Here is a 14,271-nt window from a genome sequence, read left to right on the forward strand (position 1 = left end):
GACTTTGGGTTTAGTTGGATGGTCATATCTCAAATGTTGTCAGTAAATGTTGGAACACTGTACAACCACAGGATACAACTAGTGGACTATGGAAATTTGCAATTTGAACAGCTGTCGCAAAACAGTTGTCAAGTTCTAAAAAGTACTGAAATAGTTCAGCTGATGCCATTTTGTAAAGGCAGAGAATTCAGAAACACATCATCTCTAAAAAAGAGGTTCATACATTCTATATATTCAAGTTTCATTCTATATATTCAAAAGATCATTCTATATATTCAAAAGATCATTCTATATATTCAAGCTTCATTCTATATATTCAAAAGATCATTCTATATATTCAAAAGATCATTCTATATATTCAAGTTTCATTCTATATATTCAGAAGATCATTCTATATATTCAAGTTTCATTCTATATATTCAAGTTTCATTCTATATATTCAAGCTTCATTCTATATATTCAAAAGATCATTCTATATATTCAAACGATCATTCTATATATTCAAGTTTCATTCTATAGATTCAGAAGATCATTCTATATATTCAAGTTTCATTCTATATATTCAAGTTTCATTCTATATAAATTCAAATTCAAATTTTATTTGTCACGTACACAGTCATACACAGTACGATATGTAGTGAAATGCTTGGACAACTGCTCGTGACCTAAAGAAAACAAAAAAGGAAAGACTATGAATAAGATAGGAAATAAATATGAAAAATTAAAAAGGGTAAATTTAACTAGGAAGGAATAAAATATAAATTACAGTTTTTCTCAAATGCTAAAACACATGTCACAAACGTTACCACCAGGTCCCCCAATGTCCAAACACAACACCCTTCTCTAAAGCTACATAAACACAACCACACCTTCCCACTGCAAAACTCAAACTCCCACACCAAGAGAGCAGCTCGAAGCTGTCAAAACTATAAACACTATACACAGCATTACACACTACAGCAAAACAATTGAAAACACAATGCTCAATTTGTGAGAAGGTTCTTTGTTTCATAACTGCCAATGCATATTTTAGAAACTATACAGTAACGGATCGTCGTAGATCCCTGCAGAGGATTAGGCATTTAGATTTGTGAGTTTCATATGAGTAGTATAAATCTATAGAAAATCCTGCATGTACGTACACTACTGTAACACAACTCAATGCAAAAACAGAATCTATTGCACACAACAGTAATCTTGAAAACATGAACAGGGTGTGAAGTTTTTTTATTTACGTTATTCACACCACACACACACCACAATCACTGTGCGGCATCATGTCGCTGAGCTGTTGCTCGCATCTCGTCCGTAATGATGGTGCGAGGTTGTCTTGCTCTCCCTCCTGGACCTTCTCCTCTCCCATGTTGGCCTTCTCCTCTTCCTCGTTGGTCGCTCCTCTTCCTCATTGGCCTGCTCCTCTTCTTCCAGGGCCAGCTCTTCTCCCTCCTCTGCATCAAATTCCTCTTCCCCTGACTCTGCCTTCATCCATTGTGTTTGTTTGGAACCTTCAGCATACTGTGCACTCTGAACTTGCTTTTACATGTGGGTACAGCATTAGCAACAAGTGTCTTCAATTTTGAGTCATTGTGTGTAGTGAATGACGCCAGGTGTGTTCCCTGTGTTCAAAGATTGGTGACTGTGGCAAGCATTTTGCATCACATGGGCTTTCATTTGAGGATATTGTCACAGTGCGGCTGTGTGGCAGGCAGGAGAGGACCCAAACGCAAACTCACAGAGACAAAAGGTAAACTCAAAAAACACAGCTTTATTGCTGGCGTGAAGTGGGACACGAAAAAACAATACAAAATAAACTAAAGTGGGAAAACTAAAGCACAAAGAACCACAGGGAAAGATCACACAGCTATGATGGAGGACGCAACACTGACAAAGAGAAACATGGGGCTTAAATACACTGAGGGATAACGAGGGGGAATGAGCCACAGGAGGAGAGCACAGCTGAGAGTAATTGAGCAGGACGAGGCAAGGGAAGCAAAACTAGAAACATTAACATAGAACAGACTGTGAAAGTAAAACAGGAAACACACTGACGGAACTCAAGACATGTGGACTTAACAGACTGGGGGAGACAGAACATAGGGATCTGAAACATGGAACAGAAAGGCACAGTAGATCAACATGAACATAACAACGCCACAGGGGAAGAGTAAAACTGAACACAGAAACACCAGACCTCTTCACAATAAAACAGGAAACATAATGAGACGTAGACATGACAACCCAAACTTCACAATGTAAGACACAGACATGAAACACATGAAAAGCAGGGGAGATTTACCATAGTTGGAAACACGAGGGGGAAATAATAAGAACTAGAAACACTTAAGCATGATAACAAATGAACTTAGGAACCTGAAGGGCTTACATAAACTAAAACATCAAAATGAACTAAAACTCAAAACACTGGGTCATAAGACCCAGGATCGTGACAGATATGAGCAGAGTTGTTTTGCAACATGTGTTTTAGCAAGGAAAAATGTGTTTAGATTTATGAGTACAGAGGGTTGTGTTTTGTGAATTGTGTCTTCATGTGACATGTGTTTATGGTACTGGAATATGGTGGCTACATTTAGTAAATGTGTTTAGACTACTGGTCATTTGGGTTACAGGATTGGCTTTTGTGTTTTAACATTTGAGAAAAACTGTAAGGTTAAAAATGAAATAACTGTACAACACAAATTAGAATGAAGGGTAAATTTAACTGGGAAGAATAAGATAAAATATATAAATTAAAGTTGAAAATAAAATAACTGTACAACAAAATACACAATACACAATATAGAACTATATAAGAATGTATGAAGAAATCTAAATATAAATAAATATATACACAATAACAGCAGCTGTACAAGTATTAACTGGAAATGAAGAATATAGTGACCAGTGTTGTGCAAAAACAATGTCCAGAAAGTCCAGTGTGTGTGTAAGAACCATATGTGTGGGTCAGTACTGTGTGGTGGTGTGATTGAGAGACCGTATCGCCTGTGGGAAGAAGCTCCTCCTCAGTCTCTCTGTGTTGGTCTTCAGGGAGCGGAATCGCTTTCCTGACCTCAACAGAGAGAACAGTCCATTGTTGGGATGGCTGAGGTCCTTCACGATCTTCCTGGCCTTGGTCCAGCACCGCCTGCTGTAGATTGAGTGCAGGTCAGGGAGCTCGGAGCGGATGGTGCGCTCAGCTGACCGCACAACCCTCTGTAGAGCTCGTCTGTCCTGCATGGTGCTGTTCCCGAACCAGGTTAAGATGTTTCCCGCCAGGATGCTCTCTATGGTGCACGAGTAAAAGTTCCTGAGCACCTTGGAGGGCAGTTGGAAGTCTCTCAAGCGTCTGAGGTGGTAGAGACGCTGTCGGGCCTTTTTCACCACGGTGTTGATGTGACAGGACCATGACAGGTCCTGCGTGATGTGAACTCTGAGGTATTTGAAGCTGTCCACTCTCTCCACTGGGCACTCGTTGATGACGGGGGTCTGGTAGTTCCTCTCCTGCTTAGTGCTGAAGTCCACTATCAGCTCCTTTGTCTTACTGACGTTTAGAAGGAGGTTGTTCCTCTGGCACCAGTTCTCCAGATTCCTAATCTCCTTCACGTAGGCCGTCTCGTTGTTATCAGAGATCAGGCCCACCACGACGGTGTCGTCAGCAAACTTGATGATGGTGGTGGAGCTGGTAGTGGCCACACAGTCATATGTGTACAAAGAGTACAGCAGGGGGCTCAGAACACACCCCTGGGGGGCTCCAGTGCTGAGAGTGGTGGAGGCTGAGACATGTCCGCCCATCCTTACTGCCTGTGGTCTGCCAGTTAGGAAGTTGGAGATCCACTGACACATAGATGAGCTGAGTCCCAGATGCTCCAGCTTGGTGGTGAGTGTGGAGGGAATTATGGTATTAAATGCAGAGCTGTAGTCTATGAAGAGCATTTTAACATAATTCCCCCTTCTAGTGTCCAAGTGAGTGAGTGATGTGTGGAGGAGATGAGAGATGGCATCGTCTGTGGAACGATTTGGACGGTAAGCGAACTGTAGTGGGTCCAGTGTGTCTGGTAGTGAAGAAATGATGAAGTCTCTGACCAGGCGTTCAAAGCACTTCATCACTACTGAGGTGAGGGCTACAGGGCGATAGTCATTGAGAGAAGCAGGGTGGGGTTTCTTCGGGACAGGAACAATGATGGACTCTTTGAAGCATGTGGGGATCACCGACTGAGATAAAGAGATGTTGAATATCTCAGTGAACACAGGAGCTAGCTGGTATGCGCAGTCTCTTAGGATACGACCTGGGATGCCGTCTGGTCCTGCTGATTTCCTGGTGTTCACTCTCTTGAAGGCTCTCCTTACTTCATGCTCGGAGATGACGAGCACGTTTCCGGTGCTGGCAGTATCTTCCTGTCTGCAGCCGTTAGCGCCGCTAACACTAGCATTGTTGGAGACCTTAGCTGCAGCCTCGAAGCGAGCATAGAAAGTGTTCAGCTCGTCTGCCAAAGTCACGGCCGCGTTCGTCATACCGGTTGTTGGTGCTTTATAGTCCGTTATTGTCCTTAGTCCCCGCCACAGGCTCCTAGAGTCACTCTGTTGGAGTTGTGACTCTAGTTTCCTCCCGTAGCGCTGCTTCGCCTCTTTCACCGCCCTCCGCACGTTATATGACGCGGCTTTGTACGGGTCCATGTCCCCCGTCATGAGTCCCGTGTTGTAGGCAGCGGTGCGGGATCTCAGAGCGTTGCGGATGGTTTTATCCACCCACGGCTTCTGGTTGGGAAACGTTGTGATAGTCTTTGTCTCCACAGTATCATCCGCTAGTTTCCCGATGAATCCCACAACCGCTTCCGTAAACACGTTGACGTCATCGTCGGAGCTGTTTCTGAACATGCCCCAGTCTGCGTCATCGAGTGCGTCCTGTAACACGGCCACCGATTGATCCGTCCAGCGCGCGACCTTCCTCTGAACCGGAACTTCCTGTTTCAGCCTTTGTTTGTATTTTGGCATGAGGAAGATGGCGGCGTGATCAGATTTGCCAAACGGGGGGCGGGATTGTGCCTTGTAGCCGTCCTTGACCGTAGTGTAGCAGTGGTCCAGTGTCCTTTCACCCCTGGTGGGGCAGGTGATGTGTTGATAAAAGTTCGGCGCTGCGCGTTTGAGGTTGGCGCTATTAAAGTCCCCCGTCACAATAAGCGCAGCGTCCCGGTGTTGTGTCTGGTGCTGTGTGAGTGCCTCATGCAGCTCGCATAAGGCGGTGACCGTGTCCGCTTGTGGTGGAATATAAACGGCACTTACAATGACCGATGTAAATTCCCGAGGTAGATAAAAAGGACGACACATGATGGACAGTAGTTCCAGATTTGGTGTGCAGGAGCGTGTGAGAGGAACAACGTTCGCACTGTTGCACCAGTTGTTGTTCACCATTAAACACACGCCGCCTCCCCTTGACTTCCCCGAGTCCCGTGTCCTGTCCATGCAGTGAACCGAGAAGAACTCGGCCGGCTGGATGGCGTGGTCCGGCACCGCTGGGTTCAGCCATGTCTCGGTGAAGCAGAGGAGATTGCAGTCCCGAATGTCTCTCTGGAACTTTATCCTGGCCCTGAGGTCGTCAAGCTTGTTCTCCAGTGACTGGACGTTGGCGAGCAGGATGCTAGGCAGAGGTGTGCGGTGTGCACGAGCTCTCAGCCTGTTCCTGATGCCGGCTCGCTTCCCTCTAGGCCGCCGCCGCTTCCCTTTGTTCTCCCTCGAGATCTCACTCGGCCAGCTCGGATCCGGAGTTAAAAACTTCGAATTGTGAGTACATTGTATACCAATAGAAACAAGAGTGTCACTGTCATACCTAATGTACCCAATGGTGATGATTTTGCCGATTTAGAAACGCTGAAAACTAACTTAAAAAACAAAGACAAAGAAAAAGTGGTCGGAGCAGTCGTGACGGCAGCCGACCTCACCGGCGCCATCTTATTCAAAAGATCATTCTATATATTCAAAAGATCATTCTATATATTCAAAAGATCATTCTATATATTCAAAAGATCATTCTATATATTCAAGTTTCATTCTATATATTCAAAAGATCATTCTATATATTCAAGTTTCATACTATATATTCAGACTTTGGTTGGAATATATATATATATAATATTTTCCTAAAGGGCATTCCATAACACATATGTGTGTGTGTGTGTGTGTGTGTATGTATATATATATATATATATATATATATATATATATATATATATATATATATATATATATATATATATATATATATATATATATATATATATACATACATATATATACATACACCTGCCACTTGGTTTTTTTTGTCCTACATTTGTCCAGTTACCTCAAATGCTTTAAGGAGAAACTGCACACCGTGCTGAGATATACCAAGTATATCTTGAGAATCACCTTGTTAGTGATATAATTGGAATTTTTTCATAGATTCAACTAAAAAAAATGTAAATAGTCTCTGTGTTTCTGTGGCAAACTGTTTCTAACAAAATGTCTAAAAGGTACAATTTAAAATTTGTTCTTTGCAAAGTTGTCTGTTATGTGTAGACATACCGCTGGTTCATCCCTTTAGTTAGAGTTATATGTTAGTGTTAAGTTGCTTAACAAACAAAAAACAATGTCTGAAAATAGTCACGTACAAGGACTGGATGGAAAATGAATGAATGAGAAAACAACCAGTGTCCAAAGATTTTCAGAAAACCTGAAGAACTCAAGGCCACTTAAAAAATACAAGTTAGATGGAAATGAACTATAAAGAAAAGCGGGGCTCCTCAAGACTTTTGCAGTCTGTGATAGTGATAGATGTAGCGGTTCTGAATGACAAGAAGGAGGAACACGAGAAGGTTGAGAAATACTAGAAACCTCAGAAAAGAGTGTATGTATGTATGTACAGCAATAAAATATAATATTTATAATTTTATCCCAGTTTTGATCTTTTGACCCTCAAAGAGCATATCTATCACGTTTAAAACATTAAACCTCTTGAGTGCTGGATCAACAAACAAAAAGAGAGTTAGAAGTTTTCCAGTTCTCCTTATGTATTTAATTTACTGCTCTATTCTGCCGTCTGCTGGCCTGTTCGCACCGATGCAGACCTTTAGAAAATAAGCCACGACACAAATACCAGCTTCATTTGAGGAGTAGATATTTACGTTTATTTATGACATTTTATTCCACATTAATTCAAAGGACAGACTGTCAGTATAGAAGTGTGATGTTTTGTGCTTACCCATGTAGAATCCACATGATATTAAGTCTTAAAGAGTTTTATCTAAACCATAATGAGCGAAAAGGTAAAGGTGCCTGTCAAAAAACAAACAAAAAGAAAAAAAACATGAACCCTGTTTAAACTTTAACACTAAAACACTAAAAGTCTCAGAACGAGCTTTGTCTCTCTGCTAATGTGTCACCCATTATACAAACATGATCGCAGTGCATAGATAATAATTACAACTCTGCGGTCACAGCAGCTTTCAGTCTAATAGTATAATTATGCATGCCTGGCTTTACCACTTCTTGATTTTCATGGAGTGCCAGTAAATAAAGAAGAACAATGGTACTGACTGTGTTGTGGTTAACCTGCCGTTCCCACACTGGTGCAGACGTGCACGCAGCTATTGAATTGAGAAGGGGAAGGAAAGTGCTTCTTTGTTTGGAGAGATACCGCTGCAGCCTAGCTCTGCTCTGCCTAAAAACATACTGCAACACCTTCACAATCGAACCTCCATCTCCCTCTCCCTGCCTTTGTATGTCTTTCACACTCTTCCATCCAAAAACACAGGCAACACAACAATAACATCCACCGTTAACTACAATTGCACAACGATAAATACATGATAAAACATTTTGATCTGATAGAAGATTTCTGAACATCCTAAAATGGGAGCAAAATATCTACAAAACTGGTATCACATTAAGAAAAAGGTTTGCATCATAAAACTGAAACACTTTGTTCAGTTTAGTATATAATAAATATTTTTTCTTTCTTTCATTTACACAGGTAAGCTGTTGCTTACACTGTCACTGTGGAGTGATTTTGTTCTGTAGATCAGAACAGAAAAGATTGTGGTGGAGCGCTTTTAGCTATTTGAGAAAGAACAGAGAGTAGTGGAATAAATATTTAAATTGTTGCAAATTTTCAGGATTACTGAAGCTAGAAGAATTCACAATATAAAGGGAACATTAAAAATGCACACAGATTAATCTGTAACGAGTAAAAGAAGAACAATTATTTAAGTATTATTGTGTCATTAGCACCATATTAGTATCTCACAATTCTCATGAATAACAATCTAAATATACAAATGTATGGAACAAAGCATAACAGCATATATGCACAAGTATAAAACAAGAACAAATGCTATATATGGATATAACTGACTAGTTGATAAAGAACGCAAGAAAACAATGTAAAAGACTACAGGCAGAATATAGACTAAGAAATATTGATAATAATAATGATGATAATGATGATACCTGGCAGATGACTATATAGAGAAGGTGCTGTGTTTTGGCTTAATGGACAGTCTGGAGAACTTACTTCTAACACTGGCGTTTGCAGTACTCTGCAGTGATTTAACCTCCTAGGACCTGGCGTCCACATTTGTAGACATCACATTTTGGGTTATTTAGACCAAAATACTCCATTTTGCTCTACAAGGGCCTGATATCCACTTATGAGTACATTACACTGCTACTGGTCTATCGAAATTTTAAACGAATATGTGGCTCTCATTTTTCTTAGAAACAAAAAATCAGGTAAAAAGAAAAAAATCTGGTAATTCTTTGTTTTTACGTTCATCGGGTCCCAATCAGCCCAAATATCAAAGAGAAATTAAAAATGCATGCCGTGGAAGAGTTTGGGTTTTAGGAAGTTAATGAAGTGTGCAGTCATATGTGGAATAACAGAATTTTTACAATTCTAACCAGCTGGAAAATTAACACAAGGTGTGACCGCCTTTGCCTAACAGAGTTCAACACAGCTTGAACTCTCTTAGTGAGCTTTCTTCTGATTTCTTTAAGTAGCCTTCAGGAACTGTTCTCCAGGCTTCTTGAAGGATATTCAAAGCTCTTCTTTGGATGTTGGCTGCCTTTTGTTCTATTCTCTGTCAGGATGATCCCACACTGCATTAATAATATTGGGATCTGGACTCTGAGGAGGCCAATCCGTGAATGAGACTTTACTGCAATGGCAGCGTATTTGGGATCATTGTCATTTTGAAATATGAAGCTGTTGCTAAACAGAGGCTTTCCAGATTATGTTGCATTCCCAAACCATGACAGAGCTTCCACCTTGTTTTACAAACCTTATTTTGTAGATGGATCAGCTGAAAGGTCAGATCCATCTCTCAGGCCCCGTGTCAGCGCTTTTCTTCAAATGCAAAAACAAATGTTACAGCGCGGACACAAGTTTTGTTTTTTCACATTTTTTAAGGATACATGATGATGAGATATGGCAAGTGCTTAGCTAATGGCTCTTTGAGAATCACCTTATTGACACACAGAAAATATTTTAAGCCTGTCAACCTGTGTTGCATCTAGAATTCCTCGCAGATTCACAGCAAACTGCTGGTAACAAAGTGCCTAAAGATACATTTTAAAATTGGTTCTTTGCTAAGGTTTTTTCAGTTAGGTGTAAAAACCTTAAAAGAAAGTCTGACTCCTTGGAAAAAATATGCAGAGAAATGAGAGTTAGCTGAAGAGATTCGCACAGTGCTGTAGGTACATCTATTGTTTAAACTGTTTATGGTTCAGCATGATAACATGCCAGCATCATTTGCATGTATTTAAGCATAACAATAGACAGTTTTGATCTTATGATCAGACGATTTAAAAAAACATCAAGAGACCAACAAAAGTGTTCCACATTGTTCTCTGGGGGATGTGTTCAGCAATTTTAGTCCAGACCATCTACTACTGCAGTTATTAGCAACCCTGGAGAGGGCAATCACGGAAATAGTGGACGAATCAGACTAGGGTAAAATGAGAGTAACACAATAGCCACCATGGTTTCAAAAAGCAGCCCATGCTACTTCCCTGTTGTTAGTGAGTGCAGTAACTGACCTCTTTAGTGATAAAGAAAGACCAAATACCAGTGTTGATATAATAATACAGGCTATACCACTAATGAAAAAGCCAGACGAGCAACTTAATGGAGCAAGCTCCTCATCCCACACAGTCCCACACAGTGCCACAACCAGCACACAGCTGTCAGGCCTTGGCTGCACCCCGACAGGTTGTGGTCTTTAATTTATGGAGTTTCACCCTGAATGGAAGCAGGGAAAGACAAAGTGGGAGCGGGGACAAGGTTTGTGGTTCTTTGTTTTTATCAGCCTGCTGCACAGGCAGGAAACACACATGTGCCACGCACTCACACTGACATTTGCATGCTTGTTCTCTCACACTCACACACACACACACACACACACACACACACACACACAATTAACTGTAATAAGGTAGTGTTTTTTATTGGGGGAAAACTGTGTTAAAGAGTAAAAACATCTTAGAATTAAAATGCAAATCACATCATCTGAGTGAAGCTAACATAACCCTAACATAAGTTATAATCTCTGCAGGTCCACATCTTTGTTTCCATGACGTTTCCAGCTGTGCACTCAGGCCTGACTGCCTGCAAACTTTAACTGAGCTGAAAGGGGAACTTCAGGAACTAGTCAGTTGATATTTAAAACTCCACGCCTGTGAAAAAGAACTTCTCAAAAAGCCAATGTTTATTTGAACAGGGGGGTTAGCTCTGTGGTGCGGAAAAAAGAAGAAAGAAAAAGACTCAGGCTTACTTCGACAGTGATCGCATTATTAACCATTAACCTTTATAATCCCGTTTATCTGAAGCTGCATTAAAAGCATTCTGCTCGATTGAAAATTTATATGCTTGTGGCTTTTTTATTTGGCTTCAACTCCACAAAGAGTCCTTGTACACCTGAATATGAAGCTTGTTTTCTTCTATTAATAAGTACATAACTGTAAACCGTGCCAGCTGTTTCTCTTTAATGATAATGTTTATTGTACAGAAAAAATAATGACTGTTTTTAGTGCTTTTCTTTCTGATTTTAACTTAATTTTTTTTTGTTTAATGCATCGGAAATTCTAGGATTGCACTTTTTGTGCGGCGTAGCGATAGAATTTCAGATTAAAGTTGCATTAGTAAACTTTGAATTGGCTAAATAAATGATCGAAAAATGACGCTACAGTGGATGTAAAAGTTACAGTGGAAGATAAGTTAAAATCCACTTTTTGGTTCTTTTAGTGTTCTGTGAATTTATTGTAATATCTTCTAACTTTTTAGGAAGATTCTAATTTATTTATCTGCAGAAGACGAAAGCCACAATGGAAAATTTCCTGCAGCTCCACTGACTCATATTTCATTCTTCCAAAAAGCGAATAACTGGACAGCCCAGATTATAGATATGTTAGTGACATCTCGCCCAGTATGCAAATTCTTAGGTAAGGCTGAGAATTGGTGTTATCCCTGGTTGGAGCACGCAATAAAAGAGGTTTTTGTTCTTGGTAGATTGTAATCTGCGTGATTAGAGAGAGAGAGAGAGAAAGTGATGCTTAGAAGTCTATCTGGTCTGTGCTTCCAAAAAAGAAGAAGTGCGGTACATTAAAACATTTAAATTGACCGGCCTCTCTTTCTATTATGTGGCTGAACGGCAAACGGGTATTGGAGGTCTCCTACATATATATACCTGTCCAAAGTGTGCACCTGCACTAGTGTAGCAGCGCTCACCGGTAGGGACAGAAATGGCCTCAAGTGAGGGAAACACATACAAATTGGTGAGTTAGAATAAATGCTAATTACAAATGTTTCGATTTTTAAATAAATATTAACTGCATTTCATGCTTTATTATTATTTTACCTCTTTATATTATTTTGTATAAAATGAGGCGGATTTGTATTTCAGACATCTTTGGACAGTGACATCAATCAGCACTTTCAGGATGCAATCGATGTGATTCAGCAGCATTCGAACAATTCATACTACGATTCAGGTGAACTTTACGGATCTGTTAGATTGATTGAATTGTTTTTATTTGGGGAGGGGTTCTTTGTGCTGAGGTAAAAAACACAATTTGAGTCTTTATTCTTAAAGTTTTACATGATTTTTGATGTACTAAAGTTGAAATTGTCTTTTCAGATTATTCATATTACGAGAATCTGGGAAGTCACCACCAATCACTGCAGTGTCAGATCTCCTGTTGCCTCGTCACACACCAGTCTGAAGTCCCAACTCCTGTTTATGACATGGCTGTAAGTGTAAAGCATTGATAAGTTTGAGAACAGAGATTATAGAAATCTGGATATTTATATGAAATGTGTTTTTTACAGCAGCAGTCTTGGCCTCAGGTCATACCCGATGTTGCGTTGAGTCACTCAGTGCAAAATGAATCCCCACATTTTTACTCCATCTTACCACCACAAAGGAATGGCAAAGGTGATCAGTGTTTTAAAAACACCTGAAAATTAGTTGTTGTTACACTTTTTTGTGCAATCAAAACTGAAACGACGGTGTTGTCCGTCTCCTCAGGTCGGAAGAAGCTCAGACTTTATGAATACCTGCACGAGGCTCTGAATGACCCCAACATGGGCGACTCAATCCAGTGGACGGACAGCGGCAGCGGCACCTTCCACTTCATCTCCAAAAACAAGGAGAAGCTGGCTGAGTGCTGGGGCCAGCGTAAGGGCAACCGCAAGACTATGACCTATCAGAAAATGGCAAGAGCTCTGAGAAACTACAGCCGTACTGGGGAGATCATCAAAGTACGCCGCAAACTCACCTACCAGTTTAACCCAGACATCCTGCACAGGCTCGGCTCTGCACATGTGCCCATGCACCTGCCCCGTCACCCTCCACAGGAGGAGGTCCACACCCAGCAGCACAATCCGTCCGAGCAGAGCTACTGCGGCTCTGCGGCAGCAGACTGGCACAGCTGGTACGCTCACTATCAGCCGCACGAAGATTACGACCTGGCCGCAAGCTTCACCTCACACACCAAACTCTGAGGTGGCGGAGAGCTCTCAGGATGTCAAAGTTTTCAAAGACTCAAATATTTTCGTTACATGCTGGATCCTGGTTGTAAAATGTATTAATTTACAAAAAACCTATAAAAATGTTTTTTTGTTTTCTTTTCTTTTGTTTTTTTTTTTTGTTTTTTTATTTCAATACCTTTACTGAACAACATACACATTTTCTGGCAGTTGCAACCAGTACTGTGTGGATTATTTAGCATACTGTTTGCTTACCAGATTGACTTCAAGGCAGCAGCAACAAAAGTTAAGAGTAAAATTAACCTCACAGAACCAAATCAAAGTGGTTTTCCTTAGAGGTTTTCTTTCTGGATCCCTATTTATTCAAAGCATGTCATTATTTGAGAATTTGGGACAGAAAAAGTAACAGACTTTGTAAATTGATTCTGTATGCTGTGATTTAGAAGTGTTTGTGTACATTATTTAAGTTGCTTTTAGTAGTATATGAAAGAGATTTCACTGTATATTACTTGTAAATAAGACTTTAATATTCTCATTTTGTAATTTATAACAAAATAAATTTAAACTGTATTGCTTTAGCAACACTTTAGTTGGATGATACAGGCACATACTTTTAAAGAAGGGGTAAAGTTAAAATGACGGATGATCCAAAGCCATCAGTTAAAATCAAGGATGTCACTAAAATTTTAATTTGTATACTTGTATTTCTTTTATTGCTAATATTAAAAAAAATTTTTAGCAATTAGTGAACTGAAATTCATGATTACAAATCTGTTAGCGTCTGTAGTGCCTCTTTTACTCTTCCTTTCTTTTCTTTTTTTTAAACCTATGTGGATCTCGTGCATTTAGCATATTGTTTTACTTTAATATGCTCCAGTTTTCCTTTTGCCTTTTGGATTGTTTTTATGTCAGTGTAAGCATTCAACAACACTGTTGTAAACATTTTTACATGTCCAAATAAATCAGAGTAAATTAAATCAAATTCAGTTCAATTAATGTTGACAGGAACCAGTAGCTGGTTAATGTTTCTTTAAAAAGAAAGATTGACTGAAGGTCTGTATAGAGCCTGAAGTAAATAAGTAAAACTTTAAACTTTTTTTTTTTTTACAGACAAAGTCACAGAATAAAACATGAAAATATAAAATCTTTTTTTTTTTAATTCTAATATAGCAAAAAATGAAAACCTGGAATTTAGTTACATTTTTTCAAACTATATTTTAATTTGATTAGTTTACAGCCTTCATAATTACCATCATATC

At 39.8% G+C, this 14,271-nt stretch overlaps 1 protein-coding gene across 2 annotated transcripts; it reads left to right on the top strand.

The window, feature by feature from the left end:
- The first annotated feature begins 11,704 nt into the window (after positions 1-11,704).
- spic (Spi-C transcription factor (Spi-1/PU.1 related)) lies at positions 11,705-13,027 on the top strand. 2 transcript variants are annotated; one of them, XM_085376477.1, is made up of 5 exons: positions 11,705-11,799; positions 11,928-12,015; positions 12,162-12,280; positions 12,353-12,458; positions 12,552-13,027. In XM_085376477.1, exons 1-5 carry the CDS (start codon positions 11,767-11,769, stop codon positions 13,025-13,027), a joined length of 822 nt encoding a protein of 273 aa, XP_085232603.1. In that variant the 5' UTR covers positions 11,705-11,766. The 2 variants fall into 2 exon arrangements, with proteins under 2 accessions (XP_085232603.1, XP_085232602.1); XM_085376476.1 differs by having other exon boundaries at positions 11,767-11,799; positions 12,162-12,274.
- The last annotated feature ends 1,244 nt before the right edge of the window (positions 13,028-14,271 follow it).

Source organism: Diplotaxodon limnothrissa, linkage group LG17 (genome assembly GCF_057381915.1).
Source record: "Diplotaxodon limnothrissa isolate DT_005_m linkage group LG17, D_limnothrissa_male_GT1.1, whole genome shotgun sequence".
In the NCBI taxonomy this organism is placed as follows: domain Eukaryota; kingdom Metazoa; phylum Chordata; class Actinopteri; order Cichliformes; family Cichlidae; genus Diplotaxodon; species Diplotaxodon limnothrissa.

Bases quoted from the DNA above. Each gene is read 5' to 3' on its own strand.
- spic (XM_085376477.1), top strand. From the start codon at position 11,767: ATGGCCTCAAGTGAGGGAAACACATACAAATTG. The intron at 11,800-11,927 runs GTGAGTTAGAAT...TTTGTATTTCAG, and splicing joins AGGGAAACACATACAAATTG to ACATCTTTGGACAGTGACAT. The intron at 12,459-12,551 runs GTGATCAGTGTT...CCGTCTCCTCAG, and splicing joins ACCACAAAGGAATGGCAAAG to GTCGGAAGAAGCTCAGACTT.